The 25,217-nt window shown below is 55.5% G+C and overlaps 1 protein-coding gene across 2 annotated transcripts in view; it reads left to right on the forward strand.

Moving 5' to 3' along the window:
* The window catches only part of TXNDC5 (thioredoxin domain containing 5), a 25,962-nt gene extending 1,608 nt beyond the window's left edge, over window positions 1-24,354 (forward strand). Inside the window, exons 1-10 of one of the 2 annotated variants that reach the window (XM_072814216.1) lie at window positions 7-76; window positions 3,634-3,783; window positions 8,973-9,078; window positions 12,653-12,749; window positions 15,045-15,160; window positions 17,324-17,410; window positions 17,893-18,033; window positions 20,859-20,941; window positions 22,550-22,679; window positions 23,942-24,354. In XM_072814216.1, coding sequence (XP_072670317.1) covers window positions 21-76; window positions 3,634-3,783; window positions 8,973-9,078; window positions 12,653-12,749; window positions 15,045-15,160; window positions 17,324-17,410; window positions 17,893-18,033; window positions 20,859-20,941; window positions 22,550-22,679; window positions 23,942-24,064 — 1,089 coding nt within the window. In that variant the 5' untranslated portion in view covers window positions 7-20 and the 3' untranslated portion in view covers window positions 24,065-24,354. Of the gene's footprint in view, window positions 1-6; window positions 77-3,633; window positions 3,784-8,972; window positions 9,079-12,652; window positions 12,750-15,044; window positions 15,161-17,323; window positions 17,411-17,892; window positions 18,034-20,858; window positions 20,942-22,549; window positions 22,680-23,941 lie in introns of those variants that run through there. The other variant, XM_072814217.1, reaches the window with a different exon arrangement.
* Window positions 24,355-25,217: the final 863 nt, after the last annotated feature.

The following is a 25,217-nucleotide window of genomic DNA, read 5'->3' on the forward strand; positions in this document are numbered from 1 at the left end:
GGCACCTGTACACGGCCGACATGTTCACGCACGGGATCCGGAGCGCCGCGCACTTCGTCATGTTCTTCGCGCCCTGGTAAGTGGCCGCGCTCCTCGGGGCCCCGCGGGGGCGGGGGGCGGGGGGCAGGGGCGCGGGGGGCGGGGGGGCAGGGGGCGGGGGGCGGGGGCGCTCGCGGCTGACGTGGCGCAGGGCGGCCGGCGGTGCAGGAGGGCGGGCCCCAGGCCACCGCCGGGAGGAGGCCGCCCGCCCCGCCCCCCGAGGCCCCGCCCCCACCCCCCAACTTCCTGCGCGGCGGCGGCGGCCTGCGGGGGCGGGGGCCCGGGGCCACGTGCGGCGGGGTCTGGGTGCGCTCCCCGCACGCCCGTCCCTGCACCGGGGGCTACTTGTCACGGCCCACCCCGTGCCCGGGGCGGAGGTGGGAAGGGGCAGCTCGGGCCGGGGGTGCCGGGGACCCCCTCGCAGCTCAGAGTGGATGGGGAGCTGTGCCCGGACTCCCGCCCCCCTGCAGCCCCCCGCACCTCCACCCCGCTGCTCCCGTGGGGCCCGGTCCTCTGCTCCCCCCCCCTGCAGCCCCCCTCACCTCCACCCCGCTGCTCCCGTGGGGCCTGGTCCTCTGCTCCCCCCCCCTGCAGCCCCCCTCACCTCCACCCCGCTGCTCCCGTGGGGCCCGGTCCTCTGCTCCCCCCCCGCCGCACCTCCACCCCGCTGCTCCCGTGGGGCCTGGTCCTCTGCTCCCCCCCCTGCAGCCCCCCGCACCTCCACCCCGCTGCTCCCGTGGGGCCTGGTCCTCTGCTCCCCCCCCTGCAGCCCCCCTCACCTCCACCCCGCTGCTCCCGTGGGGCCCGGTCCTCTGCTTCCCCCCCCTGCAGCCCCCCTCACCTCCACCCCGCTGCTCCCGTGGGGCCCGGTCCTCTGCTCCCCCCCCTGCAGCCCCTCGCACCTCCACCCCGCTGCTCCCGTGGGGCCTGGTCCTCTGCTCCCCCCCCCTGCAGCCCCCCTCACCTTCACCCCGCTGCTCCCGTGGGGCCCGGTCCTCTGCTCCCCCCCCCCTGCAGCCCCCCGCACCTCCACCCCGCTGCTCCCGTGGGGCCTGGTCCTCTGCAAAGCGCGAGCTCCGCAGCCGGCTCCTCCTGCCCGGGCTCTCCGCTGGCCGGTCGCGGCGACCCTTCCCCGGGACCCGGCCTCCGGGGCCCCCCGACGCACGGGGGCCCAGACGCCCGGCGAGGAGCCCGGAGCCGGTTCGAGGGCCCAGGCGGTTCGCAGGCTCACGGCAGCATCTGGCGTGCTTCCCCGGAGCGGGAGAGAGGCTCGCGGAGACGTGGGGAAGGGATGTAGGAAGGAACCGGGAGAAGATGCCCAAGAAAATCCGGCTTGTTCCGAAAATGTGCGGGCGGAAGTTGGAGGAAACTTTTTTTTTCTTTCCATAATCAGGCTGTTCGTGCATTTCAGTTCTTTGCAGATAAATCAGCTTCTGGGGCGGGGCGGGGGTGGGGGAGGCAGGTCTGGGTCAGAGCTGTCACTTATTAACAAAGTATCTCGGGTTCATTGTGTCGAGAACCGAGAACCGGCCGGAGGTGAGGTTTTAGAGCTGCCCGAGGCCTAGAAGATATTTTGTAGCAACAAATAATCGTTCATTATTCATAGTTCTTCTGTGAAGGAGTATTTTCAGAGTAACTACTCCAGTTAAATACGCTACTTAATGGGAGCCTTTTTCAGTGGGATAAGCCCATGGGTTGTTTTTCTTTATTGTTTTAAAAAACTGATCCATAGACATATAAAGTCCATACAGTGCGGATGGAGTTTTAATTTTGGAGTCTCAGTAATACCTACAGCTAGTCCTAGACGGAGTGAGGCACAAGACTGGCAAGTCTGGGCATTTGCTCTTAAGGAAATTCCTTTTCTAGATGGATGCTCCCAGAAAAATTAACTTTTGAAGGTTTTTTTCTTCTTCTTAAGAGTCTGCTACAATATACTTAAATAGAGACGCGTGGTTTCTCTGATGGCATTTAAAAGCCTGACTTTAAGAACACATTAGAGCTCACGTAGAACATGCTGTGGGCTACCCCTTTCCCCCATCTCTTTCCAGTTTCCGTCTCCGGAATTTTAGAAGCCCACATGTGATCTGGGGGGCAGGGGTGGCATGTAACAAAAATATTGCTCTGCATATTTTTGCTCTGAACTTGGTGGATGTAAGGATGTCCCTCTGCTGTAGATTTTGCATTAACGTCAGGTCACAGCTTCTGTATGGCCAGTTGTGGCTCACCTTGAATCTGGTGGACAATGAGGTCAAGGCTGGGGCCACCTCCTGGGGGGGCACCAGGTGGCTTTGCTTCGTTACATGGCCACAGACTGCCTTCTGAATGTAGCTACTGTCTCAGAGATTCATGCTAGAGCCACAGGGGCCCAACCAGAGGTGCCGACCACATGGCACCTACGGATCGATCCATCACTAAGAAATTGCCGAGCTTAGTACCTGCCAAGCATGTGCTGAGTGCTGGGAATACAGCTGTAAAAAGAACAGTGCTTGTCTTCATGGCACTTGCACCATATAAATTATGTAACTTAATACATAACAGTATAACTTACATGTAACACTGGTTTTCCCTCACAATTACCGTCCAGGAAAGAAGGAATCATACTGTATTTGAGCTTCTTGTAAAGCAGGGGTTCTCTTTGCTGGCCAGGATAGTGCTTGCACAGGGAAGCCACATTAGCTTGAAGCCGACTTGTCCAGGGCTACCTTTCCATCCTTGTTATGGAGGTCAACTGTCAGAAAAGAAAAGAGGCAAAGAAAAAAAAAAAGACGCAATTTAACACTGATTTTCTTGAGAAGTTACTTTGAGGACAGATGGACCATTTTCAATGTCGGGGCGTTCATATAAGCACACATTTTAAAGATCACTTTGAAAAGTAATAGGGCAACTTTGTTCCTTTGTAGACATCGTGAATACACACCAGGTGATTGACCCCCCCCCCCGCCCCCGCCCCAGGCTGTAATTCTGTGTGATTGTCCTTGAGGCTCGAGATCCAAGTTTCCAGTCCCGGCTCATGCAGACTTCAGATACGGCATTGCAGGCAGCTGATAAGTAAAGATGGTCAGTTCTGTCTGCATTTGCAGATACTTATTTAGGAGAGTCTCAGCTAAAAAGGAGCGATTAAGGCGAGCAGTGCAAAGTTGCTGCAGGAGAGCAGGGAGCCAGGGAGCTTTCCAGAACAAGAGAAGGGCACCAAGCAGCCTGGGAAGTCAGAGCTGACTGCTTGGAGGAAGTGACACCCAAACTAGACCTGAAGGGCAAATTCCTGTCTGCCCAGGTGGGCCTAGAGAGGCGGTGTCCGAGGGAGCCGGTACCGCTTCCTGGGGGGCAGGCCAAAGCAGGGCCCTTCCAGAAAGTGCTGGTAGTAGCATTTGGCTCCGGGACCGATGGCAAGGGCAGGCGGGCAGCAGGGGAGGACCGCAGGCCCTGAGCAAGGTGGGTGGCAGGCCCAGTGCCTTGCTGGGTGTCCCTTTGGGGCTGGGAACCCCGCAGGGGCTCCCCGGTGGTGGCGGCAGGGCAGCGTGCTGCAGTGATACCCACAGAGGTGGGTCCGGCGCCCTCTGGCCCGAGACTCAGCGTCCCCTCACCCGCTTCCAGGTGCGGACACTGCCAGCGGCTGCAGCCTACCTGGAACGAGCTGGGAGACAAGTACAACAGCATGGAGGACGCCAAGGTCTACGTGGCCAAGGTGGACTGCACGGCCGACTCAGACGTGTGCTCCGAGCAGGGTGTGCGAGGATACCCCACGTAAGTCGGGGCCTAGTCCCCTGCGCGTCCCGCGCTAGGCTTCTGGTAGCCCACTCTGTGGTCTGAGGGGGGGAGGCGCTGAAGCTAAGCCCGGAGGGCTGACCCTCACGCAAGAAGAAATGCCTTCTTGGGCTTTGTTTGGAAAACGCCTTTCATTAATCCGTGTGGGGTTTTCCTGTTTCTAAGAGTGTGTGTGTGTGTGTGTGTGTGTGTGTGTAAGAAGCAGAAACGGTGGCCTCCGCGGCGTCCCGTCAGCCGTGATGCTCACAAGTACCTTGACCCCACGAGCAAGCTTTGTCATCAGTTTTACTTTGAGTCTTTGGTCACTTCTGTTGTTGTCGAGCATCCTTCCTGGAGTAAGTTCCCAAGCGACGCGCGCAGGGCTGCTTCTGTTGGAAGGAAAGGGGACAAAGGAATCTAGCCGCTCTAACAAGGGGCGTTCCTTACGGCCTTGACTGTTAAAATAAATTTTGGGGGGTGGAGGGTGGGGTGTTAAGAGACAGAAATTGAAACTGGCCCAGTAAGCAAAAGGGGATGAAATGGAAGGCGGTGGAAGAAGCTCTGAGGCTCAGCTCCTCCAAGGGTTTAGGGCCCCGTTTAGTCCCGTAAGTGATTAACCCTTCCAGCCCTGCATCCCTCGCAGTCACGGTGGGCTTGGGCTCACCACCGATTGCCCAGCTTCAGTGGAATGTTCTTTGCAGTCCTTGTGGCCAAAGGGGCAGGGTATCTTAGGCAGCAGCCCCCCTCAGACCGCAGGCAGGTGGTAGAGTGAAGGTGCTGTTTCCATATGTATGGCGGGGTGTTGGCCACTGTATTCCCCAGATACTGGTTTGTGTTGATGAAAGAAGGAAATTCTTGTAAAACCTGGGCCTGTCTTCAGACCCGAGAGACAGCATGGAAAAGTGTAGCGCAGAAGAGGGGAGGGAGCTCTGGGCTGGAACCTAAAAGCCACGTCAGAATCCTGGTCCTACCCTTTATTTATCACGCAGGCCAGGTCACGCTATTTAACCTCGGAGTCTGAAAAAGGATGTTGATACCACCCCCTCCAGTAACATTGTTAGATGAAATAACATGTTTGCAGACACTGATCTGAACACACACAGTAAATGTCTAAGGTTTTCCCTAACATTTGGAATTCGGGCATTTTCACAAAGGACACTAGAATTCTTGGTCTTTGGTGACCACTGCTGATCTAAGTGCCATCATTCAGATCAGATCAGTAGAGAAAATTTTCTACCACGTGCACCTACCTAGAGGCATCATTGTCCTATGCTTCATAGCGTTGCCTTTAAAAGAAACTCCGCATAGACGGAGAGCGTCGCCAGGAAGCCGTCTGAGTGGTGGGTCCAGGTGAGGAGATTGATGCTTACCTGTTGAGAGCCCGTTACTTTCAAGGTGCAGAGATAGTAGGCTATGGTGTCCACTCTTAAGGAGTGGGCCGAGTGTGGCCATGTGGTCATGTGTGCCACCAGCCACACCACTGGGAGGGAGGCAGGCCTCGTGAGGCTGAGCAGAGCAAGTGTGAGGGGGCGGCAGAGGGTTCCACCTCCACCTGGTCATCTGAGCTATCTGGCTGCGACATCACTTGCTCCATAGATGTTATCCACAGATTTTTAAATATTTCATTTATTTATTTGTGAGAGGTGGAGCGGGGGGAGGAGCAGAGGGAGAGGGACAAGCAGACTCCAAGCTGAGCACAGAGCCTGACGTGGGGCTCGATCTCCTGACCCTGAGATGGTGAGCTGAGCCAAAATCAAGAGTGGGATGCTCAGCCAACTGGGCCGCCCCGGTGCCCCATTATTCTCAGATTTTAAAGAGCCCCGTTGAATCACGTGTCTTGATTTAGGAGATACGGTCTCCCCGAGAACACCATGCACTGGTTTTGTGTCCTTAAAAAGAACTGAAGTGAGCTCGCACGACAGTGAACATTGTTTGGGAAGGACATTCCTCTGCGACCCTCACAGCCCTGAGCCAGTGCTGGAGGACAGATTTCTTTCGGGGAATGCAGGAGGCAGGGTGCACCGCGTTAACCCTGGTCCCGCCGGGCATTCACGTATTGACCTGTGTGAGATTTGTTTCCCCCGACACGGTGCCCATCTCAGGGAGATGCAGCAGATGATGGATGCAAATGCCTGAGCACACGGTGTGGGGTCCTTCTAGCCATGGGCCCTCCCACTGAAATAAAGGGTTGCACGGGGAGAGAGTTGGGGTTCCCATTCTCCTAGGATTTCTCAGGGTGCTTAGAAAAGTGTTTGGAGGTCATGCTGTTGAGCTGGTAAGGAATCCGCATCATCTGGGGGAGGTTTGCTAGGGCTGCCGACACAAGCACTGCAAACCAGGTGACTGAAGAGAACAGAAATTTATCGTCTCACAGTTGGGGAGGCCAACAGCGCTCTGAAACCCAGAGGGGAATCCTTTCTGGCCTCTGCCTAGCGTCTGGTGGTGGCTGCACCCAAACCTCCGTCCTCACGGCCTTCTTCCTCTGTACATGGCTCTCTCTGTGTCCAAATCCCCCCGCCCCTTTTTTAAAAGATTTTATTTATTCATTCACGAGAGACACAGAGAGAAGCAGAGACATAGGGAGAGGGAGAAGCAGGCTCCATGCAGGGAGCCCAATGTGGGACTCGATCCGGCCAGGTTCCTGGGATCACGCCCTGAGCCAAAGGCAGACGCTCAAGTGCTGAGCCACCCAGGTGTCCCAATTTCCTCCTTTTTATAAGGACCCCAGACATGCTAGATTAGGGCCCACCCTCGTAGCCTCATTGTCACTTACTTATATCTGTAAGGATCCTATTTCCAAATAAGGCTACATTCTGAGGGACAGGCGGCTAGGACTTCCGACAGGTCGGCTTTGGGCGACCCAAGTCAGCCGGTAACACCACCTCTTCTGTAGCGCTAGGACTGCGATCCTAGATTTCCAGAGTGACCCACTAATGGAGCTTTTTCTCCCCTGCCGTCTCCTTGAAAGAAAAACAGATCACCAGGAAGAGCAAACACCCATGTGGCAGTTTAGAAATAGGGGGAAACATTTGGGGCTGTCCTTTGGGCTCGTACCCTGTGGCCGTCTCCCCATCGCCTCCCTCAGCCCATCTACAGCAAGAACTGGGGCCAGATGCCCCGGACAGTCTGTAAAGGAAGCCCTTAATTCTATCCCTCGGCTCTGTGAACTTAAGGAAGAGCCTCTGGCTTGGGCAGACTACAAAGATTTCTAATCCAACAAGAAGAGATTTCAAAAAATTATTTGTGTGTTGCTTAGCACACACCAAATCAGAAAAAAAAAAAAAATCACAGGTGAGGTTTTACTGCATTTTAATGTTAGCAAAGAATTGGAGGGAATGGGCCCGATGGTGCTGGTGGCTCCAGGCCTTTTCCACTCTGAAGAGCCCTGGTGAGGGAGGCCCCCCTGGAAGAGAGATGGGGGGGGGGGGGAGGGCATGGGGAGGGACTCCACTAAGCATCTTCTAGCTCTCACGGGCACAGCAGGTTTCCAGAGCTTCCAGAGGTCCCAGGGGTGGGTGCGGCCTTCGGATCCATGAGATCATCCTCGAGCTGCTCACCACGTATAAGTTGGTCAAGTAGCGGGGTCCCGGCCAGGCTGCTGGGAGTCCGGCCGGGAGGGCCGTAAAGGTCCGAGCTCCCGAGGAGGCAGGGCCCGAACTCTCCCCGGAGGCCCGTGGGCGACGTCGCCGAAGCTGCACGATCTCAGGGTGGGAAGGCCCGTGAGCCCACAGGGATCCCACCGCCTCTTCCAGCTAACGCACTGGTCTCGAACCTTCATTCTGAGGCCTTGGGGAGTTAGCTCTTCAGCCCTGCGGCGCCGAAGCCCGGGTACCTTGAGTTCTGAGGCTGCGCCCCGCTGCCAGTGCCCACGCGCGTGACGCACAGCGCAGGGAGATTTGGAGGAAGAGGCGCCCAAAACTGCTGGCCTCTGTTTCCCTCCTTCTGTGGTTGCCGTATATTCCTGCTGCATCCTCGACGCCTCCTGTGAAGCGCTATCTAGAGCCTGTTTTTCCGTCACCGTCACCGTCACCTGTTGAATGGCACAGGATCTGGAGGTGTGCTTCCCGCCCCCCGCGGGGAATCCTGCTCGGCCACCAGAGGAAGGGCTGTGCATTCTATCTGCAGCCCCCTTCGGAGGCTAATTTACATGGAAAAAGAAAATTCCTGCTCCGTAGGGGAAGTGATAGACCCTTTCAGGCAATGTCAAGGCTGTTCTCATGCTGGAAATGTAAATTCTCCCAGAACCTGGACATTCATGCTTTGTAAGAGTCGAAGAGCTGACAGGGTAGCCCGGAAATACATTTATTGCCAAACAGTACTATGTCTACTACATTTTTAAATTTTTTGTTTAAAGATTTTATTTATTCATGAGAGAGAGAGAGAGGCAGAGACACAGGGAGAGGGAGGAGCAGGCTCCATGCAGGGAGCCCAACGTGGGACTCGATCCCCGGATCCCGGGATCACGCCCTGGGCCGAAGGCAGGCAGGCGCTCAACTGCTGAGCCACCCAGGGATCCCCCCGCCACTTTTTTAAGATTTTATTTATTCATGAGAGACAGAGAGAGAAGCAGAGGCAATAAATTATTTTCTTTAAAAACTGTAAGAGGGCAGCCTGGTGGCTCGGCGGTTTAGCGCCACCTTTGGCCCAGGGTGTGATCCTGGACACCCTGGATCGAGTCCCACGTCAGGCTCCCTGCATGGAGCCTGCTTCTCCCTCTGCCTGTGTCTCTGCCCCTTCCCCCCCTCTCTCTGTGTGTTTCTCATGAATAAATAAAATATTAAAAAAAAAAAAAATAAATAAATAAATAAATAAAAATAAAAACTGTAAGACTCTAAGAACTACTAAAGCCTGGGAAGGATGATGAATACCTAGCAAGGAAAAGCCTGGAAGTCCTGTCTCCTAAACCCCAGTGGTTTGGGGTTTCGTTCACAGCCTCTTGGACTTCATGTGTTCTGCTTGGTCTTATTTTTCTTGAATAAGTTAAGAGACTTCTTAAAAGTGTGGGATTAGGTGGATATGTTTTCTCCCGGGACATCATTTCCCTGTCTTTCTGAGGTCTAGCCGAGGGTGGCAGGCCCGTGCCTGGCTGCATGCGGCCCACTGAGGGGTCCCAGCGGGACAGCGCCATCCACTCGGAGCGCTCCCACCTGTTGAAAACTGCTCTGTCTTGTCCTCTCTCGACCTTTCAGCTTGAAGTTTTTCAAGCCTGGCCAGGAAGCTGTGAAGTACCAGGGGCCTCGGGATTTCCAGGCACTGGAGAACTGGATGCTGCAGACGCTGAACGAGGAGCCTGCGGTGAGTGCAAGGAGGCCTCCCCGCCTCCCGTCCTCTCTCCCTTCCTACAGTTCGGGGTAGTAAAGAGGCCGGTAAGGTCCCGTTTCGAAGCACCTTTATAGTCTTAGAAATGGATCGACGTTTGTAGGTAGAAAGGGACTCTTTTTCCCTTCCCAGTTTCTGTTTATTGTGGTAAAATACACATGGTACGAAATTTACCGTCGTAGCCATTTCTGAGCACCCTAATCCGGTGGTGGTCGGCGCGCTGGCCCTGTTGTGCAGCCATCCCCAGCCCTCTCTTCACCTTGCAGAACCGAAACCCCGTCTCCACTGAACACCAGCCCCCCTCGCCTTCCCCACCCCAGCGCTCCCCACCCCTCTGCATCCCCTTCTTTTGGTCTCTGTTCTCACTGCTCTGAGTAGCGTAGTGGAAAAAGGTGAACTGTTACCGACCGAGCTTTTTATTATGGAAATACTCAGACACGCACACGAGTAGAGAGAAGAGTAACAGGCAGTGCGTGAACGAGGGGGAGGATGACGATGGTCCCCGATGCTCCCCGTCTTGCCCACCTTGTGCTGTGCCCTTGTCTGGCTGCGGAGTCAGCCCTCGGAGAGCATCATCTGTGGACACCCCAGGGCACATCTCACAGAGGTGCACTTAGTACTTTTTAACATCAACCTCTGTGCCACGCTCACACGTATACAAGTGACGCTAATTCTTTAGCATCACGGATTGACTCGGGGTCAGGGCCAGGCCTAAGCCCAAATATCCAGTCCAGGCCAACTTCCCGCCTTCTCTTGCCGTGTGAACCCCTCCTTTTCCTCTGGACTGAGGACCGAGGTGCTCGCCAGTGTGGCCAATAACGTCATTTAATAAAAACCTTTAATACTCTCAGTGTCTGCCCTCCTTGGCCTCAGGGTAGTGAGATCAGGGCGGTGTGGAGACTGTAGGATTTCTGAGAGAATTTCTAAAGATGCAGCTGTGTGTAGAATGTTACTAAGAAAATTCTGCAGTTCTCCCCCTCCAGTTGATGTTGGGGGTCTTAGTTTTGTCTCACAAATCAGTACGATCATAAAGCATCCAGTAAGCGTCCCTTCGTGTGCGGCGTGTTCTGCTTTAACGCAGATGCTCAGGAGGCTGGGTTGGGTTTGACGGCTCATGGCGCTGTGTCGTGAGGGTCCGGAAAGATGGCCAGCGGCCCGTGCTGTAGGATTCTGACGAAATAAGAGCCCCTGAAGTCTAACTTCAACAGAATGGTTCAGTGAGACGAGACGGCTTTAGGGTCGGAGGTGGGCGCTCGCTGCCTCGAAGGTGGTCCGCGCCCACATGAGGGACCAGCAGGCTTTGGGGGCTCTGCTGCTGTCGGGGTCACTGCCCAGGGTGACTGCGTGGTCCTCTGGCTGTCCCCACGTTGTGCGTAGATGTCACAGCCTGTCGGAAGCGCACCTGCTACTCTGGTGCCGGGTCCCCTCGTGCTCACCAAGGCTGCAGCTAACTGCATGGTGCAAGGCCTCGAAGGAGGGTTGAGCCGAGACTTCATCTAATTTTAGGTAACGGGGAAAGCCACAAGCCCTCAGAGTCCATCTGCATGTTCGTCAGGGCCAGAGAGTTACATGTGCAGGTGGAACTTTCATACAGATTTAAACTTCAGTTGGTTTCCTCTGTGAAAATGTTCTCTGATTGGAGGAGACCAGCTTTCAAAAGTCAATGGTCTCACAAACACGTTGATCTCTTTTCTCATCGTTCTTTGGCGCCAAAATGCCAGTCTTCTGTGACGGCTTCGCTCAGGAAACCCGTAGGCACGTGAGGACGGCAGAGGGACTTGTCCAGTGCACTGAGCTCCCCTCTCAGGCCGTGGCAGCCCCAGCGCAGGCGGGGAAGGACCGAGGCCGGCCTCTGCCCGCTGGCGGCGGAGACGTCCTGAGCCCAAGCGGGTGTCCCCTCCGGTGGGGGACTTGGCTGCTGGGGTCCACCCGCGCCCCATGCCCTCGCTCCCACAATCGCTGGGAACAGTAACGGTGTGCCTCATTGTAGGAAAGTTCAGATACGCCCACCTTATATTGCAAACCGAAAATTCTTTTCAATTTGGAACTTGCTTTTTATTGGAGGCGAAAACGTTTTAAAAAGTTCTTCATCCGTATTTATACCTCAGTAACTCGATGTATACGTTTTTTGTGTATTGAAACAGGATAGCTTTAGATTGCCCCCACCCAGTGTTGTGGCAATAGTAGAGAAACTGAAAGAAAGAAAGAGAAAGAAAGAAAACCTGCTACTTTGTTTTCAATTTCCGTATTTGCTTCTGTATTTTTTTCTTAAATAGTTAAAACCATATAAATGTCGTCTTTTCACAAGTGATATTTTTATATAGTTACCTTTATATTGATCATATATTTTTTAAAGATCTTATGTATTTGTCCATGAGAGACACACAGAGAGAGGCAGAGACACAGGCAGAGGGAGGAGTCAGGCTCCCTGTGGGGCGCCCAATGTGGGACTTGATCCTGGGACCCGGCCCGAGCCGGAGGCAGACGCCCCTCCGCCGAGCCATCCAGGCGCCCCTGTATGTATCAATTTGATACTGTCACGTGGGTTTGCCAGAACTCAGCTCCTTCTTGTCAATGGATATTTAGGTCATTTACAATTTTTCCATCAGAAGTGCTCAAGGAATGTGATAATCTTTGTAAAAGACATCTTTTCCTACTTTTGAGTGAGGTTTTTTTTTTTTTTTTATTTAAAGATTTTATTTATTCACGTAAGACAGAGAGGGGCAGAGACACAGGCAGAGGGAGAAGTGGGCTCCAGCAGGGTGCCTGACGTGGGACTCGATCCCGGGACCCCGGAATCACGCCCTGGGTCGAAGGCAGGTGCTCAACCGCTGCGCCACCCGGGGATCCCCTAGAGTGAGGTTTTTAAAAACCTGTCACCAGACAAAATTGTAAGGCCAAGCAAGCCAGGCCACTCGCAGGTGAGTAGGGCAGCTGCCGTCGGGGGCTGCGGCGCGGCCCCAGAGCAGGTGGGACCATAGGAGGCCTCCTGCAGCCTCCGGCCGTGCGCCGTCACTGCTCCTCATGGCTTCACCTGGATGTTGTCCTTCGGAGAAATAGGCGCGGCCAGGTAGGACCTGAGTGGCACCCGCCCCCGTGTGGGGCTCCCTGTCGCTTCGGGCGCTTGGGTTGAGGCCCCCGCTGTGTGGTGCTGCGGTGACAGGACGGCTCCTGCTCTGGCACCGGCAGATGCGTCCCCCAGAAGGCCCCTCGCCGCTCTTCGGGGCCAGCGCTCGGGGAGTTCACCTCGAGCTCCCCGGGGATCGGAGGCCCTGAGCCAGGGAGCGGGCGGCGTGTCCCTTGGGGTGGGCCTGGCCCCTGCGTCTGCCCGCTGTGTCCCCGTGGGGACGCCGCCAAGGGGCTTCCTGCAGGAGCGTGGATTCCCGCCTCGGGTTCCCTCCACACAGCAGCATCCCACGGAGTCTGATGTAGCCAGGTCAGGGAGGAGGCCTGTGGAAGGTTCTAGACAGACACGAGTCTCCTCCTCAGCAGGTCTCACTACGTCTCCGCATGGAAACCCAGTGACCGTTGTCTCGTTTCTCCCCATTAGACACCAGAGCCAGCAGCAGAACCGCCCAGAGCCCCTGAGCGCAAGCAGGGCCTGTACGAGCTCTCAGCGAGCAACTTTGAGCTGCACGTGGCACAAGGTATGCCGGGTGAATGGCGTGGCTGTCCGCGGCGGGAGACGCACCTCAGAACCACTGAGCATCCGCCGCTCCTTGATCTGCCGGGCGTTTCCTTCTTGGCACTTGAGGGCTCACAGGAACGTCTGTGGCACTGAGCCTGGTTTCTCTCTTCCAGACCTGTTAGCATCCTTGTTCCCGCTCTTCCTCTTGGCAGTGATTCCTCTGGTCCCTGTCCTTAGATGCCAGTTTTAAGGCTAGCCGAAGCCTTAAGCTCACAAATCACAAACGGGCACACTTAATTTGTACACCAGCTGGACGGTGCCTCCTCGGCTGAGAAAGGGTTTACTTATATTAATGTGAATCGTGCTTATTGACCCGAGGCAGAAATAGAAGTGTCTTATGTATTTACACTAGAATTTAGTGGGACCGTCATGTGCAAAACAGAACGGGTGTTCTTTATGCTTAAAATACTTTTCTGTATCACATCCCCCTTTTTTTTGAAAATGGTCTCCCGAATACAGAATGACCTGTGTACAGTCTCTAAGGTCAATGGCACGTAAGTCCCCGATTCGCACGTTCCCGAACAGCTGGCTCGAAAGCACATGCGGCCCCCTCGTCCATCTCCGTGCTCAGAGGCAGCCGCGAAGTCCTCCCAGAAGACTGGGTTGGAAAGGTGGTGAAAAGGGCTAAAAATCCTGCCCGGCCTTGTCACTCCACGGCCGCCGAGTCGCAACCCCACCCCACCTGAGGCCTAAGAGACTTCCTGCGACACCTTGAGCTGTTCTCCCTGGGGTGAAAGGTTTGTCCGGGCGGGGACGGTGCGGCCTCTGAGTGTTTTCCCTGACGGGGGCTCACGTTAGTGCCCACGAGCTCCGCTGGGTCCCTCCCCGAGCAGGGGCCGCCGACCCTCCAGTGGGCTCCTTCCCGGACGTCTCATCCCCGCCTCACGGACAAGGCCAGCACCGTCCCTGTCTGGGGGGGCGCGGCTGCAGCCTTGCAGATCAGGTGCCGATTTGTTGCATCAAGTTTTTCACCATTTCCCTGGAACGTGTCGCGGCTGTGGTGATAACGCGGTGTGGGCAGGTGGCGCGGCCGAGTCCTGCACACGTTGGTGCCCGGGGGTTTGTTCTCACTCTGGTCACGGCCTGATTTAGGTCTTGTCTCAGCCAAACATCTTTTAGTCTGGTCAATGTAGAACAGCCTAGAAAAAATCTTCAGTATCTAAGTAATGAGGTTGTGTGGGTTTGGGTTGTGTTTTTTTTTTTTTTTTCCCTCCTGGCCAAGGGGATGTTAACTCAGGTTTTAAATCCGTTTATTTTTATTGTCAAATAAGATACAAAAAGCAAACGTGGAGCTTAGTGAATTGTTCTAGAGTAGCCACTCTGTAACCACTGTCCAGTTCAAGAAATAAGACCGCCAGCCTCTCTTAACTCTGGCCACGTCCCAGCCCTCCTGCCCTCACGGAGGTGGCGTCCTGACTTTATGGAAACCGCACCTTACTTTATCATTCTCCGCCCAAATATGCATTCCTTTTTTTTTTTTTTAAAGACTTTATTCATAAGAGACACACAGAGAGAGGCAGAGACACAGGCAGAGGGAGAAGCAGGCTCCCTGTGGGGAGCCTGATGCGAGACTCGATCCCAGGACCCCGGGATCACTCCCTGAACTGAAAGCAGGGCTCAACCGCTGAGCCACCCAGGCGTCCGCCCAAATATGCATTCCTAAAACTAATGTTTAGTTCATTCTTTCTTTCACATACATCCCTCGCGAGTCTCAATCTACGTGCCTCCCCAACATCTCATTTTCTTCCTTGCGCTCTGGTTGCTGAGCACAGAGGTCATGAGACCTGCGGAATTCTCCAGCCCGGACTTTGCCAGTCCTGTCCCCGTGGTGCGGTTCGACGTGTTTCCCTAAGTCCATTAATTTATTAGGGTTGCCGGATGCTGATATTCTAATGAAAACGTCCTTCTTTTCATTGTTTGACGGAGAGAAACTTGCCCTCCTTCGTCACACGGTCATCCAGCGGTACAGCTCGTGTAAGACAGGCAGGGGAATTGCCCGATTCTTCCCCTTTATTGCCAGTTCTTCAAATGAGGAGTTGGTTCCCTGCTGTCCCCCAAAGATAACAAACTAGAATTTGTTTTGAGGCTCCTCGTGGGCTCACAGACTTTGTCGGCGGAGTCACTTGTGACCAGCAAAAGGGTTCACACTGACGTTAGCGTAGCAGGAGGACCACGATGCCTCCCTCCAGTCTCTAGTAAGGTGTGACGTGAGTAACCCTCCTTCTCCCTTCTCTGCCCCGGCTCCCCACCGAAGGCGACCACTTTATCAAGTTCTTCGCTCCGTGGTGTGGTCACTGCAAAGCTCTGGCTCCAGCCTGGGAGCAGCTGGCTCTGGGCCTTGAACATTCTGAAACTGTCAAGATTGGCAAGGTAAGTGAAAGCCCTTATTACCCTGGAAATAGACCGCCTTTGGCTGGATTAATTAGCAGAGTAGCCCATTATTCATTCCGTGTGCAAAGTCGCAAACGTGATTTATTAATTCCATTTAGTGTGCCACTTGATAATTCATTTCGCCTTCACAGATGGCAGGCTGGTTTCAAATGTGCTGGCTTTTCCACAGCCTCCAGATAAATTATGGCTTTGGCTCCTTTGTTTATTTTGAAGCAATGGCCAATTCTGAATTGGCAGCCCCAGAGCCCTTCCTGCAAAGATACGGGGCACAGCCTTCGTGAGTGCTCGCTGGCCGGACTTGGAGGCCATCCACATTTGACCTCACCCAAGAGCTGTCACCGAGAGGAGCCTGAGCTCCGTGCTCACAGAGGCCTGCACAAGGGCCCCCTCCGGTGAGCCCCGCTCTCCCTGCTGCCTGGGAGTCTTTCCAGCTTCCCCCACTTTGCGGAGAGAAGCCAGAAATGGTGTCTAACAACTTCTGTGTAAGTGGATTTTCTGGAAATATCCAGAGCAGCTCCTGGACCGTCAAACACTTTCAGTCTCACCCAGCCTTTAGCACCCACCAGACATCCAGGCACGGGTTTCCTTTTATGAAAATCCCATTTTTTGCTTTGCCAGCGGGCTGATTTGTTTACAGAAGTAATGCTGCGTGTCCAGGAACTGCAGTTAATGAGATGCTCCGCCCAGTACAGGGAGACGGTCCGAAGTGTGAGCTTAGGAGCCGGGTAGACCTGGCCGGCCACCCCTCAGCCACCCCTCGGCCACCCCTCCACACCTCGGTCTCCCCGCTGGGCAAAAGCGTGAGGAGACCTGACATGTGGCGGGTGGTGCGGGTGAAAGTCGGATGCTTCGTGGGGCGCGTGGCATGAGGCATGTGCCTGGTGAACTGTAAGAGTTGTTGTGAGTTCAGTGGATTGAAATACTTTCGATTACACATTCTAGTTATACATGTTATGCTTTTGAGTTTAGTGAACATTTCATGGAAGTGGTCAGAATTTTCTTGTCTTCTATCTTCCCAATTCCTTCCATCCTTAAATTACTTTATGAGTTTTTATGGGACATAACTTCCAGTTTGTGTCAGTAGAGGTTTCTGGTAGAGTCAGGCATGAGCGGCACAGTCTGTCCCTCCAGGCTGGGGCTCTTCATCTCTGGACTCGCAGGCGGCTGGTGGCCGGGTTAGCCTGGACCCGTGTCATGCCCCCCCACCACCCCTCTACCTTCAGGCTGGGCCTCCTGGGCTTCCCCTTAATAATCTAACTGCTGACTTCAGTCTTGTGTGTGAAAGTGATATTTTCATCCTACTTTTTTGACACAGTGAAGAACAACTTAGTGTCCCACTAGCTGATTTTAACGCCAGTAGACAATCAGAAAGAAGTGACTTAGGATAAAATGTTTCATGGAAACGTTGAACAGAATCTTGAAAAGATTTAAATGCAATAAATTTAAAGAGCTGTGATGGTGAGTTGAGTTTATAGAACTAAGAACATAATATAACCTTAATTTGAGGTCTTTTCAGTTATCTTTATACCAAGTACTGCTATTTATATACATTTTAAGATTTTATTTATTTGAGAGAGAGAGAGACAGAGAGCGCGTGCACGCAGGTGAGCACGTGCAAACGGGCGGAGGCAGAAGCAGGCTCCCCTCTGAGCAGCCCGACGTGGGGCTCCATCCCAGGACCTGAGATCGTGACCTGAGCCAGAGGCAGACGCTGAACCCACTGAGCACCCAAGAGCCCCCAAATACTCCTATTTAAAATTCACTGCTTGCTCCTCCTTGATTCCACAGTTCCCTAGGTTGGAGCGTGAGGGTAAATCTGCAGGCTAGCATCGGCCTGGGCCTCTGTTGCCCACAGCCAGGCCTCCCGTCCCCAGACGTCAGGCTAGGCTCCCCTTTTCGCTCTGCTCACCAGCTCCAGGTAAAATGTTAACCCAGCACTGGCACGCGTAGGTGAGCTGAGTGAGTCGTTTCTCTAAATCTCCCCACCCTGCTCCCTCAGCTCAGGTGGACCCTGGGGTGGCCCTTAGGAAGTCTGTCCCCAAACTGCACCTTGCTGGCAGGGGTGCCACGGACCCAGAAATCGGTGTGGCAGGAAGATTCCTGAAGAAACGCACGGTGACTGTGGTCTTACTTTGTGCTCAGGTTGACTGTACGCAGCACTATGAACTCTGTTCGGGGAACCAGGTCCGCGGCTACCCTGCTCTCCTGTGGTTCCGAGACGGACAGAAGGTACGTCCGCGGGGCCGGGGCTGCCCTCCCCGCAGCGGGCTGCTGCTCGGTGGCTTCACGGCCGTGGCTCGTCTGGGCACGGGCTTGAAGGCTTAGGTGATGGCGGAACCGGTGTCGCTCCCTTACCTGATAAGGTTTGGGTGGTGGACAAAACCTGTCCGTGGTCCTCCCGTTTGGAAACGTTTCAGTCGGCTCAAGGTAGCGCCAGATGAGCTGCCCTGCTGTAGCTGCGGGCGGGTCACGGTCCCCAAGCGGGGTCAAGGTGGGCTCCCGGGAAGGTGCTCGCCCCTGGCCGACGGTCAGCTTCTCAAAGAGCGGAGTGGGCCCGCTCGGCCTGGTCCCCAGCGCCCCGCCTAGGAGCGTGGCTCCACACAGCGCCCCCGTGACGGCCTCGTGAAGCCGGCCGGCGGGGGTGAGCTCTGAGCGGAGCACCCAGGTGAGCTAACCCGACGGCCTTTTTGGGTGGCCCTTTCCTCGGACAGATCGACCAGTACAAGGGGAAGCGGGATTTGGAGTCCCTGCGAGAGTACGTGGAGTCACAGCTGCGGAGCGCCGAGCGCGAGGCCCCGGAGACCGTCCAGCCGTCGGAGGCCCCAGTGGCAGCTGCTGAGCCTGTGGCGCAGGTGGGTGCTGCTGGGTGCTCCTGGGTGCAGCCGGGTGCTCGCTGCGGTCGGGAGGGCCCACGGCGGCTCCTCTGTTCCAGCACCGCGGGCGATGGGGCAGCGGGGGGCAGGTCACAGTCTCCAGGTGGGTGCCCGCTGCTGACGCCTCCACGTGAACCGTGCTCTTCGGCCGCTCGCACGTGCTGGTAAGGGGTAAACCTGCCAGCTTCTCTGAAGTCGCCGGGAGACCAATCCTGGGAGCATTTGGTGGCAAAGGCTCTGAAAGGCTCCTCCCTTTGAGTCCGTAAGCGCTACATTTGAGGGCATTTGCTAGGAAAATCTGCTGCCGCCAGTTAGGGCCCCACCTCTGTTCATCTTCAGAACCTGCGGCAGTAATTTGAATCCCTGGAAAGGCCCTGAAAGATCAGCAGCAGCAAAGCCTGAGAGGCCGCTGGCCCTCGCGCACTCCGTTTGCTGAGGCCGGCCGTCTCTGACTCACTGCCGTGCTGCCTTCATTCAGAGAGTGGAAGGTTCTGGATTCACTCGTGCATTTTCTGAGCACATTTCAGGCACTGTCCCGGGCCACCAGGAAACAAAAGCAAATAAGAGCGCTTTCCCACCTGGTGGGGCAGATGGAGGGCCACACACACAAAGAGAGGCCCTGGGGCCGTGACCCACGCGTGCGTGCCAGGCCGTTCAGGGCTGTCGTGGGAGCTGGGGGCAGGCGGGCGGGGAGTGTCACCAACTGAAAGGTGCACTGGTGTTTGCCAGAGAGCCGTGGCGGCTGCGGAGAGACAAGGCTTGTCCGATGGAGGAGAGAGCGGGAGCCCGTGGGTGTGCCGCGGCCGGGCACGCGTGGGGCTGGGGCGGCCGGCAGTCGGGGCAGGGGTCACAGAGGCCTGTGTCGGCCGGCCCAGGACTGTGAGCTTCGCCCTGTATGTATTGGGAGCCAGGGGAAGGTATGAGTAGATTTGCATTTTAGATGCTTGGCAGAAAGAGACGGAGAACCAGCGCACTGGGGCCGCAGGATGAAGCAGCCCCCGAACTAAGGCCGTGGCGGGGGCAGAGGGGAGAAGCAGGAGGCGGAAAGGGCCCCGCTCTGCCGAGCACAGTCGGGAAGGCGGCGTGTCTGGGGGGACACCTGGCGAGCCACGGTGCACACGACGTGTGAGAGAAGCGGGGACAGGGGGAGTTCAGGTATTGAGTTGCTGATTTCCAGGGCTGTGGTGGGGACCAGGCCGAGGGGTCTAGCGGTCAGTTAGACGGGGCCCCGGAGTGGACACCTGTAGGCTTCTGCATCTGCAGCGTTAGGTAGAGGCCAAGGCCGAAGCTGTGGGCGCAAAGGACATTCTCCAGAGCCTCAAAATCCTGTTCTCCTAGGAAACCCGTGCTTGATTGCCTGCCTACCTGAGAGCCATAAAGCCTGTCAACCTACTTCCAGAACATAATGTTCAAGCTCGTACGACTGTCGTGCATGGCACGCCGAGTTCTTAGCTGGGACACTGGGACAGGGTGGGCAAAGAAAGGGCAGCGTGGCCTGGTTGCGTGGGGCCGGGGCAGTAAGTGTGCAGACACCACCCCCCTCCCCCGCCCCCCCCCCCCCCCCAGCAACTCTCGAACCCTCAGCATTTACGTAACAGATCCTGGCTCGCCTGGGACCACTGCTCCATGGGTCGTAGTCGTGTGGAATTGGAAAACACCGAGTCCTCCCGCCCCCCGCCCCGTCCTGCTAGAGTGGGGACAGGGATGGGCCTCCTCGCCCCCACAGCCCATTCCTGACTTGGATTCTTAGGTTGGGGACGACCTGGGTGTTGGTTCCAAGTTGACCTTTTGGTCTGAGAAGCCAACAACAGATTTTGTAGTAGCCGCGACCACGTATGTTAGGGGAGCGTGTGTGTCACGGTGGTTACGAAGGTCACCCCAAATTGAGTATCATTATATACCGAACAGCTTCCATTTATAATACACTTTGCCAGCATTAGGTAGGCCTCCCCGGGAGCGTGGTGTCGTATTTCTGGACACAGAGAAAGCTGGAGGTGCTCTACGGCCGCCCGGGCGGGCTGTGCCCTCGAATCACTGAGACTCCAGGGGAGCAGCCCTGTGCGTTTAGTCCCCCGATGTTTATCACGCTTATCACATGATAAATCATCACGTTCTTGCTCTCGTGAGAGGAGCGCAGGTCCATTTTTGGAAAAACCCACGGACGTAATTCCGTAAAGCCCTGTCAAGGCCACATGGCTTTAGAGCAGGCTGCCGCGTGGCACCTTCCCCCGACATTGCCCAGCCAGAACGATGAGCAGTTGGTACATTTACTTTGAATTTAAAAACGGAACGAAGCCTGTGATACGTAAAACATGCACCGTTGCCTGTGGTTTCGGGACCGTCCGGGGTAAGGTCAGTGCGCAGAGACCGTTCACAGCTCCGTGTGCTGGGGGGCCGGAGGGCCGGCGAGGACGGCGTGTGCGCCACGTCAGGCGGGCCAGGGAGTCGGGGTGTTGGACCCCTGCTGCGGGGGCTGGGGGCTCCGAGCCTGGGAGGTGTAGACCGGAGCCCAGGCCACACAGAGCCAACCGGGCCGCACCCCAGAGCCCCGGAGGGCGGCAGCGGCACCCGAACCCACTCGGGCTGGCCGAGGACCACGTCCTGCCTCCTCCGGGGCTCAGGACCTGGGCCCTTCTGGTGCAGCTTGTGAAATGCAAGTTGCGTATTTTTGTACGACCCTGGAGCACGCGTGACGGCATCTTAAAAAGATTCTCGAAGTGTGTTCCTGCTACCCCGAAGCACGGCCCTGCTCTGCCTAAGGGATGCATTTGAACCGCGGCTCCCCCCCCCCCCCCCCCACGCAGGGCACGGTGTTGGCGCTCACGGAGAAGAACTTCGAGGACACCATTGCAGAAGGATTAACCTTCATCAAGTTTTATGCTCCGTGGTAAGTGGCTGTTTACCTAGAAACTTCTCTGTCCCGGCGCTGGAGTCCCATCGTCACCTCCCACTCTTCAGCCAGCGCGCTCTGCTCGGCGTTGGCGGGGCCACCTTTACACACAGGTTCGGTTGTAGGAAGTAAGAGGTGGCTGTTGGCGCCTCCGTTCAGCTCGGTTGAGGCCGGTTTGGTGGTGTCCACAAGCAGTTATTTATGGAGGATGAGGTCAGTTAATTTTAAAGTTCAGTCTGTTCGGGGGGAAAACATGAAAACGGAGAATTAGGATGGCCACGTGACAGCTTAGGTTTTGTGGTATCTGTCCTTTTCCAAATAGATTGATTTTTTTTTTTTTTTTTTTTGGTAAAGTCCATCAAACCACGAGTGTCATGACGTTGCTTCACTCCGTGGCCTCTCGGACGTCGTAGAGCAATCCAGTAGAGCTCTGGTGGAGCCGTTCCGGGGGTTACCCGGTGAGCCGAACCTTCCTGCCACATGGTCCTCGGGACCCAGGCAGAGAGGGAGGACGCCTGGTTGGTGCCCAGGGCCACCTGAAGCGGGGCAGGTGGCAGGGGCCAAGACTCCACGTGCCCTCCCTATCCTCTGAGCCTCAGTTTCCTCAGCTGTAAAAGGGGAAGAATGCTTTGTCTTCAAAACAATCCCCTTAGAAAAGCAGAGTCTCGAGGAGAGAGTGTGAGATTCTCTTTCTAAACACGAACGAGTAAGCCCGCCAACGTGTCACTTCTCTGCAGTTTGTTCCATTCTGGGTGTTTGTGAGAAACCACAGTGGCAGAGATAAGAAGTCAGTGAGCCTGTGACTTGCGGGAGTTGTGCAGGGTTTGTCCCTAATGAATAGAAACACAAGGGGCGTCTGGGCGGCGCCGTCAGTTGAGCATCCAGCTCTTGATTTTGGCTCAGGGCAGTGAGATCGGGCCCCACGTTGAGCTCCACGCTCAGCGGGGAGTCTGCTTGAGGCTTCTCCATCTCCCTCTGCCCCTCCCCCTGCTCGCTCTCTCTAAATTAATCATTTAAACAATAGAATCACTAGTAAATGATACCAAATAAAGTGTTGAGGCTACATAGATCAAATCTGAGGACAGGAGCTCCCTTTAGTGAAGGGGCGCCGTCACGGGTAGGAGGGCAGGCTGGTGCGAACTTGGCATTGGCTTCAGTGCTCGCACCAAGCGGATGAAGCGCCAGGGAAGCCTTAAGGTGGTCTTGAACTTGGGACCATAGCAATCAAACCTAAAATGAAGTGTTTTCTTAAAAAAATGCATCGAGTTGGTTTGGCTTCCTGTGTGTCGCCTGTGCTCATGTTGCATCCAGCTCCTGCTGCTCCACTTACCGTCCTGGAAAGGGTCTCAGAATCCAAACTTGCTTCCACACGAGCTTTGCTGCTACCGGGTTAGCCAAAAGTCTGCTTCGGATTGACTGGAATTCCTTGTTTGGGACGGAGGAGGAGGAAGCGTTAGTGCCCCCGTGGGCGAATTTGATGTTTTACGAACTTCTAGGCAATGGCTGCTTGCCTCTCACGGCAGAACAAGGCTCGGCTTGGCGGCAAGCTGCAGGGGAGCCAGCCTGACCCAGGGCTCCCACAAAGCTGTGTCCTTCTCTTCCCAGGTGCGGTCATTGTAAGAATCTAGCTCCCACGTGGGAGGAACTCTCTAGAAAGGAATTCCCTGGTTTGGCAGAGGTCAAGATCGCGGAGGTGGACTGTACTGCCGAACGGAGCATCTGCAGCAAGTACTCGGTGGGTACATGTGCGTGGAAAGCCCCCCGGGAGCCCTGGCGGGGAGGGGGGTGCCCACATGGAGCCGTCGTCTGAGGTGGTCGTCACCGGGGTGACCCACGCTGCCCTCAGCTTCTCAACGAAGTGTTGCTTGTGTCCTTGTGAGGTTCCCGCTTTGTGTTCATTTTGAAAAGCAAAAGAGATGCTGAGTCAAAGGAAGGGCTTTTTCCATGAGCTCTCCACCTGTCCTCATGGGGGGATTTGGGGTCTTGCTGTCTGCATAGGAGATGGCGCAGTGGACTCCAGGCTGAGAATGGGGTGCCCCCTACACGGCCGCTCTGGCTGGCCGAGCAGTCTTCGTTCAAACCCTCGAGTGGATTACTTTGCAGACCTAAGCCCATGTTCTCAATAAGGGAAGCAGCCGCACGTCCTCCTGAAAGGGCCGTCCCAGCAAGCCAGACCGCGCCCGGCTTCTTACTGGGCTGTCGCCCACTCTCTGAGCCGTCAGCACAGTCTGCGCGCCCAGAAGATTTGTAATTGACGTTTTTGCTTCTATGTCTTGTTAAAACATTTGGAGGCCCTGGAGTTTCCTCCCTCGTTAGATTGAGAGTAGATGTGGGGGCGCCCGGGTGGCGCAGTCAGGTAAGCGGCAGACTCTTGGTTTCCGCTCAGGTCATGACTTCAGAGTCGTGAGGTCGAGCCCCGCTTAGTGGGGAGTCTGCTTGGGATTGTCTCCTCCTCCCCTGCTCTCGAGTAGGCCCCAAGTAAGTAAAATCTTAAATAAAAAAAACTTCTTACAAGAAGATCTTATTTTTTTGGTACCTTAGTCTTAGAAAAGAAGTGCGTTGCAGCTGGAAAACGTATCCTCGAGGATGTTGCTGCCACACCGTGGGGCCCCCAGAGTGGGGGGATTCACCAGGAGCTTGCTGGGAATGCAGAGCCCCAGGCCCACCTGGCCTGCTGCATCGGAATGTGCCTGTGCACCAGGGCTCCGGGTGGCAGCCTGTGCACGAAAGCTCCGGACGCTCCCCTTTTGGGTGACGTCCTCTCTTTGACATTAGTCTTGAGTGTGTTTTTGGATGGGAAAGAGTAGAGCCCCCAAGGCTTTGCTCTTTGCTTTTTTTTTTTAATACTTTTTAAACGGTACATACCTTTCAAGAATGTAGCCACGAGCTCTCCCGGTCACGACGATAGGAGCTTTTCTGGTTTTATTTAAGAAATAATCTGTACGTGACCTGGACCACTGGTTTTCATCTTTTTTTTTTTTTTTTTTTTTTTTTAAGGTACGAGGCTACCCCACATTGTTGCTTTTCCGCGGAGGGCAGAAAGTCAGCGAGCACAATGGAAGCAGAGACCTGGACTCCCTGCACCAGTTTGTCCTACGACAGGCCAGAGATGAGCTGTAAAACCCGCGCCCGGGCCGTCGGAGCGGAACCGCGCGGGTGCCGTGGAGGCTCTGCTCGTGGCTTTTCAGAGAGCTGAATGTACTAAACTTGTGGTATCCTCTTTGTGTGTGTGTTTTTTAAGCCAACACACTCTACAGATTCTTTATTAAGTTTCTCTAAGTAAACGTGTAACTCATGGTCCCTTCGCAAACTAAATATTTTCAGTGGCCGATCTGTCGTCCCCTTCAACCTTCTCTTGATGAATCTAAATGGTTTCCTTTGAGACTAAAATAGAGTTGAGGAAAATCAAATTGCCCAGCTATTTTTGGCTCCTGAGTGATTCTGGTGAAAGCATCCTCTAAAGCATCGCTGGTGAACTGCCCACGAGCTCTGGAAAGGCGGCAGTAGTGCTGCTCCTCTGATCTGAAGGGCAGAACTGGCTGCTTGATCGCGTGCTTGGTCACTAGCTTGGAGCAGATCTAAAAACAGAAACCCCAGGCCTCTGGAAGATACCTCCACGCCCACCCCCGGCTTTGCTGCCTCTGTCAACGCTTCTTTCATCGCAGAGCTCAGCCATTGTAATGAGAGCAGTGGGATTTCTGACACGTGCCTGAGTAAGAGAATGTTGGTGCCATAACCGTGTGCGTGCGTGTGCGTGCGTGTGCGTGTGGAAGCCTCTGTCAGTCATGGGAAATCTCATGAGAGATGTCTTTAGTTAGGTCCTCGTGAAGCCTAGAGTCCATGTGAACGGTAAGACTTGACGTCTCCCACAGAAAATGTGGGCAAGGAAGTTCCACGAGGCTTGTCCTGACTGTCCTGTCACCTCCCAGAACGTTTCTGGTTGGATTTGCCATCTGGGTACGGGGACCGGGGAGGCCCTCCAGCCCCGCTCTGCTCTGCGGAGCCCCCGCTCGAAGCGGCTCCAGATTCTGCTTCTAAGTCATTGAGAGGCTGACTGGGCTGCTCTCCACCGTGGGGAGAGCGCGATTAAATTGGCCTCAAGACCAAAGACTGAGGTGGGGGGGGGTGCTGGGCCAGGGCGGCACAGGCCACGTCGCCACCCGTGCGGGACCAGTGTAAGCCACGCCGTCCTGGTGGTTGAGCATTTCACACTGGAAAATAGGCTCCCTTCGGACTAGGCTCCCTTAGGATACGGACCTGTATGTCCTTTGCC

This window comes from Canis lupus, chromosome 37 (assembly GCF_048164855.1).
Source record: "Canis lupus baileyi chromosome 37, mCanLup2.hap1, whole genome shotgun sequence".
NCBI lineage: Eukaryota > Metazoa > Chordata > Mammalia > Carnivora > Canidae > Canis > Canis lupus.